An 8,366-nucleotide genomic window follows, 5' to 3' on the forward strand; every position below is an offset into this window, starting at 1 on the left:
GTTAACAAGTTAATCAAGTTAATAGTACTATTTTTACTAACACCATGTTTGTTATCTAGATTATATTATTATTATTATTATTATTATTAACAAGATAATATTTATCATTATTTTCATAACAATAGATTATTATTATTATTATGATTATTATTATCATTATTATTATGATTATTAAGTAATATTATTATATTATATTATTGTGAATATTATCCACTTGTTTTATTAAACCAAAACCCATGTCGGGCCTAGTTACCATTTAACGTCATCATCACTCGAGTTATATCTTTTTATCACTAATATTACTATTATTAAAATATTATAAGTATTAGTTATTATTAATATGGCACATATAATTATTATAATAATAATAATTATTATTATTAAACTTTATAAATCTATTAATAACGTATTCAACCATAAAGTAATAATTATTATATTTATTATTACTGCTATTATTATTAGTTTTAACAACATTTCTCAATTGGTAATATTCTATGTATTATTATCATCTTTATCTTATATATCTACATATATATATATATATATAACATATTTTAAAATCATTATTATCATTTCTACCTTTAACATTAATAATATTATTATAAACTTTATTATCAATTCATTTTTATAAAACCGAACTCTTGATTTAAACCCGTCTTGTTTCTATTTAATATTGGATTAGTTATTTAAAAGCCTAATAAAATAATATTATTATATTTTAAATTATCAATTTAGTACGAGTCCCTAATCGTTAACAAATCCGATTAACAATCAAACCTTCCCGTTCAATGTTTCAAATGTAGTTTCAACTAAAGTTCAAGTTCATTAATATATTATTTATTCGTTTTCATTTAGCTTTCAAGTCGAATTCGTTCGTTTCGTTCGCAAGATTTCTATATTTCGATCATTTGTTAATTCTTGATTCGTCAATTGAGGTGAGTACATTTCATCCCCCGTTTTCACTTTTATATTTTGGGGGTAACATGCATACTTATTCAAAACAAGAATGATTTATTATACTCATTTCTCAAACCACAAACTTTAGGGTGTATGATACTTAGAATATTTGCTCTATTGTGTGTTATATGTCTCATATGCTTTACGTGCACGAGTGTTTATTTTTATGTTGTTGTTGAGGCTCATTAAGTATGATCATACGCTCCCCTAGCTACTTAGCCTTGTGCTAGTAGAATAGGGCCTCATTATCCGAGTATGTCGGTTGTTACCGATTAGAAAGGATCATCATTTACATATGTTTTATATACCACGATTGATGCATTTATTTATAGTCTCATATACGTTTGTGGATTTCGCTCATATTATATATACTCAAACTATGAAATTGCTCACCAACATACGTGTTGACAAATATTATTTTATGCATTGTTACAGGTTTGACTCTTATTGACTTGAGGACTTGACGAAAAACGTTACCAAGACTATTAGGATATTAGCAAAACGAACAATATATATGTTTACTTATATCAAATTTGTTTGTATGAACAAGATTTGTTGTTTATTGATTTTATGGAATAAAATGAGTTGATTAAATATTGTCGCTTTAATAGTGTCTTGTGTTTTGGGCAATCAGTTACACCCCGACATGTTTCGCCGCCTTTGATCGGGGTGTGACATCACCCGTGTCGTACATGGGTCAATAGTCTAATCCTTTACAAAGAAACATAACTTGAGTCCACTGACTCAGAAACAAAAAGGTAGAACATATTACATTACTAGTTCTAGCAAGCTACTTGAACAAAGGATGCACCGTCATGATTTCAACCCCTAGTTTCCATGTCTCTTATAAAAGAAACCAAGTCTCTTGCAAACGGATCATTGACCAATTCACTATTGTTAATAGTTTGTCTTCCTTCGTTTTCTTCACTATGGTCAACAATCACAAACCGACAAATTGGGCATTGGCCATGGCTCTTCACCCATGGTACAATGCAGTGCTCATGAAACATATGATTGCAAGGTGTGAGTATCACCATTTCTCTTGGTTCAAAGTCATCTAAACAAATAACACAACTCTTACCATTTTCATTCTCCCATGCTTTGGCTCTAGAATCATAATCTCTATAATATAGGCTTACTCGTTGTATTCCTGGATTGTAAATCTCTCTCCTAAGCTTCTCCAACCCAACATCTTGTTGGTTTCCCCTTAATAAGGGATCACTAATATTATTGACGAGTCTTGGACTTGGGTTTGTCGTTCTTGGCATAGTGGTATCACGTGCTTGGTTTTGCATAGCAGGTTGAGATCGAACCCTGAAAAGATTGCGTAAGAAACTTTGATGTTCATGTCACACAAAATGTATAATAACTCAAACTTAATAGTATTATGGTATGACTCACAAAAGTGTCACGTTGGATTCAACAACAAAAAAGTTTGGTCATCATAATCTTTTTCTATATATAAACTATAAGTCTAATCTGATTAAAAAATACATTGTTAGAAACAATCCATCCATGTAAATAAATAAAACAATTTTAGAGGCATCAACCAAACACCTTTTAGGATTTTCGAACTATTTGACCCACTTGACTCGTTCTTTAATTTTTCATACTTATTTCATCTAGTAATACTTATTTCTACGTCTAATTTGTAGGCTCACTAACCAATGAGCTTTAGCTCAACTGGAATCGAAGGAAAAATGAAAATTTTGACAGGGGGCATAATGTCTCAAATTTGAATCCAACCTCAACCGGGTTTTACCATAGCCGGTCTTCGGGTGACAAGTTTTTCCCAAATAGTCAGGCTTTATTCGTTAGTTGTACGCTCAACAGAAAGAAATTCATGAACTCACTAGGTGACTTACCTAGGTAAGGTGAAGGGCGACACATATGCTCCTGACCCAAACGGATCCATTGGACTGACGACACCCTACAAAATTTAGAACACGGTGACTTATGGTATTTCGTAATTGTTAAGGAATAAATATAAGGATGTGTATCATGAAAGTAATATCACTTTTACTTAGAAAAATGATACATAGGATAGCAGTAACTCACAATTGTTGAACCCGGACGAAGCGATACAATTGAAACATGAACCATACGAGAAACATGATCATCATCTCCTTCATATGGTGCAACCGCGTGCAGTGGTCGATAGGCGGTGTTGTTGGTGCGGCTGTTCATGTTACTATATATGGCGGTGAACGATGGTTTGCGTGGGTGCGGGGTTAGTATATGTAGTTTGAAAAAAAACATATATTCCTTTCGTTTGTTAATTGTTTTTTTAGCTTTCCAGCTTTATTCTCTTATCATGGTGTTAGATGAAGATGTACCAAAAGTAGAAGTCATGGTGATGGTATCTTATTCTTATTTCATTGGGACAACTAACGATTTATATGTAAGGTAATAAAAAGTATAATTGATTATTGAGCATAATATAAATATTCTTTTAGATTTTTATTGTAAATCCCTATCTCCATTTCAAACGAAGCATATAAATGTTTATAAACATATGTGAAGAAACACTAAGTGACCCCGGCATATTACGGATAATCTTAGGGTCAAGTAGATGTTTCCCACGAGGGTTAGGTCCGGCAAAGATGGTTATTCTTCTGATGACCTGCAAAACAGACACCGTGAGCTCGTCACTGAGAAGGGGGGGGGGGTACCTCCTTGTGACCACCCTCCGGCGTGAGAATCAGACTAGATTGCTCTAATATAAGTGTATATTAAGAGAAATGACTAGAGAAGATAAGATAATGATACCGTTCCAAGGTGTTGGAGTATTTATAGCCGAAGGTAGGTTTCTAAGCAGGTACAGCCAGCTGTATAATATTCCTTTTCTACCAACTGTGGGCTACGTACGTGCCATGCTGGTTGGTGGGTAGGCAGCGGCTGATAGTGACAAGGCCGGCTGTGTACTATTCCTTTTCCACCAACTACAGGCTATGTACGTGCCACGATGAGGGTTGGTGAGTAGGCAGCGGCCGATAGTGACATTTTGTACTAGAGGGTGCTCCTCGTCATACTGTTGTCGGTGAGCTGTCACCCTGTGATTGGTTCATGGGCTGCTTTGGTCAGATCTTGTCTATTTTGTCCATACCTTGGCAGGTATAGTACAAAAGATCTTCCAGAAGCGTACGGACTGGCTCATTTGGGCGGGAGTATTCCCAGCTTGCTCATTCCTTCTTCAGGTGACATTACTGAATTATTGAGAGTTAGTGCCTTGTGCGTGTAGCCTTACTATTAGTGCGGGTAGCCTTCCCTGATGGCTTGTATCCGCAGCTGCGGGAACAGGCGGGGTACTTCACCATTGGGAGGCTTTTCCTGCGGGAACAGCTGGCGTACTGCGCGTAAGGTCTTCATCTCTCTGAGCATGGTGGGTCCTGCGGATCCAGTTGGTCTTTGCGCAGACGTCCCTCTTCAAGGTGAGTCTTGCGGGTCCAACTGAGCTCTGCTGGGACCTACCTCTTCAAGTCCCCCCAGTCCATTGTTCTTCTCATGAATTTTTAATAAGTGAGGTGAACTTTTGGACTTAAGCAAGGGGTTTTGAAAAGGGTTTTTAGTTTTAAGGTTTTCCGTGGGGATTCTTCCCGCGGTTTTCCTAATGTCACGTGCAGAAATTCCCGACTTTTCTGCTTGATCTTTGGGTATGATGCGGGTAGGTGTGTAACCTCCTCGCAAGTCAGGAGCGTTGAGTTTCACTTGTGTAGATTCTCCACGAGGTTTTGGTAGTTTTAGACATAGCGATCAATTATGTTAAACAACCAATTCCATCTTGGAGGTTCAAACAATCTAGTTCTCAACGTTCCCGCTATGCGGGGATGTTATTTCCCTTTCCACAAGCATGGCCCAGAAGATCCTTCTTGGTTTTAATTCCCTGCAAGTGCTAAGTATGTGAAGGGTTTCGCCTTGACACTGTACCCGCACTCGTCTTATAATTACTTGACTTCCAAGGTATTCTTGGCTTCAATTCCCTGCAGGTGCTAAGTATGTGAAGGGTTTCGCCTTGACACTGTACCCGCACTTGTCTTACGGTTTCTTGGTTACCAAGGTATTCTTGGCTTCAATTCCCTGCAGGTGCTAAGTATGTGAAAGGTTTCGCCTTGACACTGTACCCGCACCTGTCTTACGGTTTCTTGGTTACCAAGGTATTCTTGGCTTCAATTCCCTGCAGGTGCTAAGTATGTGAAGGGTTTCGCCTTGACACTGTACCCGCACTTGTCTTACGGTTTCTTGGTTACCAAGGTAAGGGGGTATATTCCCTCTTATTTTTGAATCTTTTTGAAATTCGAAGAGTTGGTGAAAGGATAAGAACAGTCCAAACTGTTGAAGGGACGTTAGCGTCGTCCGACGGTTTCTTCTGACAGTTTCAGGACGTGCAGGAAGTTATGGCGACGTGACAGTATATGGTCATTCCAGACGCTTTTTCAGGCGCGTGGGCGCGAGTTTTCGGGCGCGTGGGCGCGAGTTTTACGGCGCGCGTCCTGTCGACAGCTGTTGCCAGCTTGCTCTTTCCACGTGTCATAGTTTCATTGCACCTGCGCTCTCTCTCTTCCGCATTAAATTCATCGCATTTATTGCGATGAGTATATAAAAGGAGGAGAGGATGCATCTCAACTCACATTTTCACTTCCTTCTTCTTCTAAGCGATTTCCGGCGAATACTCTAACTTTTCCGTCGAGCATTCTCCTGAAATCGTTCTCTTTCATACATCCAAAATGTCTTCTACTCATGATCCTGAGGTTACTGCCGAAGAGTCCGACGTATACCCTGAGAACCCGATGTCCGCGTCTGACAAGGACGATAAGAGTACTGCTGGCGAGTGCCAGTGTGCTCTTTCCGTCGACCTTTATCAGTACATCGTCAAGAAGTTCATGCTCGAGCCTTTCGAGCCTGAGTTTCCTGAGCCTCACCAGATGGTGTATGATGCCCCCAAGGGCAAGATAGGGGTGTATGCTGCATTCTTTATCTATGGGAATCTCAGGTTCCCATTGACGAAGTTTGTGTACCGTGTTTAGGAGAAACACGGTGTACACTTAACGGAGGTGCACCCGATGGCGATCGCAAAGGTTCGCCACTTTGAATGGGTGTGCCACATTCTGGGCGTTGAGCCCCGCGTCGACCGCCTGATGACCTTATATTCCTGGAGGTGTATCCAGGGCTGGTACACCTTGATCACTCGGATCAAGGGTTTGAAGATCTGTGCTACCGAGCGCAGTCTTCGGTCTTGGAAGCAGGAGTTCTTCTATATCTCTGCCCGTGTCGTCCCTATTGCGATGACATTCAAGAACGGGAGGGCACTCCCCAACCTTCACGCCTCCAACTACCAGGAGGCGGAATGGTTTGCCAAGATCTCCCGGATCCAGACTCCGGTTTACCGCTTTGCGGAGTCTGGGATGGTGATGCTTGGGATGAGCTGGGTATGGAAGGATGCTGGGGCAGAGGCGCCACAGATTCCCATTATCCTTGAATACGGTTTGAACTCTATCCCTTACGGTATGCTTCATATCTTTTTGCTGATTTAGGGTTTTTCTTCTAACTGTTTCTCTTTTATTTTTAGAGGGAAACAACTTGCAATCGCTTCTGCAACCGCGGGAGGCTGGTGGTCCTGCTCGACTGGGTACTCGTGATCTCGACGAGAACGAGTTGCCCATTTTGGAGCAAACGGCGGATAGGTTCGTGGAGGTCTACTCGCCGGGCCACGAGATTTTGAGCGCCACGCGGCCAGGTAAGGGATTTTTTAACCCTCGCCCTCTTCATGCTCAAACCTCTGCTGGAGTTTCCCTAATTTTATCACCTTCTGATGAGGGATCCGCAGATGGGCCTTTCTTCGTGAGGAAGAAGAAAGCTGTCGGCGTGAAGGGCAAGGCGAAGGTCGCCTCCACCGCCGATCAGGGAAATCGGTCCGACTCGGAGACCGAAAGCGAGGAGGCAGTGGGGAACCCTCGTGATGGTGAGACCACTGTTCCGGAGGTTGAGACAGCTGTCACCTCCGGGCAGCCCAGTACGACGACGGTGACCGGTGTGAAGAGGCCGGCTCCATCGGGTTCGTCCCCGCCTGTCAGAACCGTCAAGCTCAAGAAAACTCGTAAGTATAAATTAATCTTACCCGCAATTCTTTCCGCCATTGTTTTTAATATTGTCTTCGTGCAGGCGTGGATGCAACCGCATTCCAGACTGGAGCGGGAAGGAGCATCTCTGGACCCATGACGGTAGGTTTGGTCAACCTACCCGAGGCGATGACCCAGGCGGCTGCGCCTGTTTGCAGTGTTGGTTCAGTTGCTCATCCCGTTGAGGCAACTGTTCCAATTGTGACGTCATCTCCGCCGGCTGTCAGTGCCATCTTCACTGCATCCTTCACTGAGCCGGCGGTGATTTTTTCTGCTGGCTCCTCCGCAGCGGCGGCCACGGTTGTGAGTTCACCTCTAGTAAGTTCACCTCCGATGGTCTCTACCGCGGCGGCTTCAACCGTGCCTCCGGCACCGGCGACTACCTCGTCCCCGGCCGGTTCATCAGGTATGTTCAGGGTTGGGACTTCTAGCCAATCTCTGCCTCATTCCCATCTGCCTGACCTCTTGGATGGATATCCCTTAGGTTCGGGTGATGGGTTTGGCGGCTACCGGCCTGTTGTCGACCCTACAGGTGCGTAGGGTTATTATCTTTTTTTTTTTATCATTTTTTCCTAACCGCCTTTTGTTTTAGCAGTTTCGGATTCCAATGAGGTGTATGTTCCACGGTGGAACATCCGCCGGGGAACAACCCTTCGAATGGCTGTGGACTGCGTCGAGTGGGCGCGTCATGCAGCCCCAAGTGGTGCGTTGGGGGGAAGCCATGTCTAGCTACCAGGAGGGTAGGCTGACGAATGAGCTTCGGATTCTCCTTGCTCGGATGCAGCCGCGCGTCGAGTTGCTCTGTCGTGAAAACGACAAGTTAAAGGCGGCGCGTAGCCAGGAAGTGGCTCAGGCGCGGGCTATCCGGGAGGAGAACAGGAGACTTGCCGCCATTGCTGCGGAGAAGGAAAAGGCCTTCAAGGCCCTCGAGGTTGAAGTTCAGGCCCGGCTCGAGGCCCGTTCCAAGGCTACCCAAGCTGTTAACGAACAGCTTAGGTTGGCTAAGGAAACTGCGCGGAACGTGACCGAGAGGGCCACCAAAGCTGAAGCCGTTGATGAGCCTCTGCGCGCTGAGAATGAGGAGCTTAAAGCCAAACCAGAGAGGCTTCAGCAGGCTCATGATGCTTTGGCTTTAGAAGATGCCAAAAAACTCCAAGAGCTCCTGGACCAGAAGGGTATGCTTGACCGCACTGAGCGTAAGCTGAGGGGCGTTGAAGAGGCTGCTGCTAAGGAAGTGTTGCTTGCCAATCTTAACAAAAATGAAGCTGAACGCGCCCGTGACCAAGCTCAAGC

General features: G+C 42.9%; 1 protein-coding gene across 1 annotated transcript; it reads right to left on the reverse strand.

Moving 5' to 3' along the window:
- Positions 1–1,776: 1,776 nt before the first annotated feature.
- LOC143577564 (uncharacterized) lies at positions 1,777–3,387 on the reverse strand. The gene is made up of 3 exons (XM_077061361.1): positions 3,016–3,387; positions 2,823–2,887; positions 1,777–2,271 (listed from the first exon to the last, which is right to left on the reverse strand). The coding sequence occupies exons 1-3, from the start codon at positions 3,214–3,216 to the stop codon at positions 1,779–1,781; spliced, it is 759 nt and encodes a 252-aa protein (XP_076917476.1). The 5' UTR covers positions 3,217–3,387; the 3' UTR covers positions 1,777–1,778.
- Positions 3,388–8,366: the final 4,979 nt, after the last annotated feature.

This window comes from Bidens hawaiensis, unplaced genomic scaffold (genome assembly GCF_021521415.1).
Source record: "Bidens hawaiensis isolate Kalapana, Puna unplaced genomic scaffold, B.hawaiensis_p1.1 tig00028735_1, whole genome shotgun sequence".
Lineage (NCBI taxonomy): Eukaryota > Viridiplantae > Streptophyta > Magnoliopsida > Asterales > Asteraceae > Bidens > Bidens hawaiensis.

What these genes read in the sequence shown, in the direction of transcription:
- LOC143577564 (XM_077061361.1), bottom strand. Translation starts at nt 3,216, where the DNA reads ATGTTTTTTTTCAAACTACATATACTAACCCCGCACCCACGCAAACCA. An exon ending in TTCGTCCGGGTTCAACAATT is followed by an intron (nt 2,888 to 3,015) that starts GTGAGTTACTGC and finishes TAAATTTTGTAG; the next exon opens with GGTGTCGTCAGTCCAATGGA. An exon ending in TCGCCCTTCACCTTACCTAG is followed by an intron (nt 2,272 to 2,822) that starts GTAAGTCACCTA and finishes CAATCTTTTCAG; the next exon opens with GGTTCGATCTCAACCTGCTA.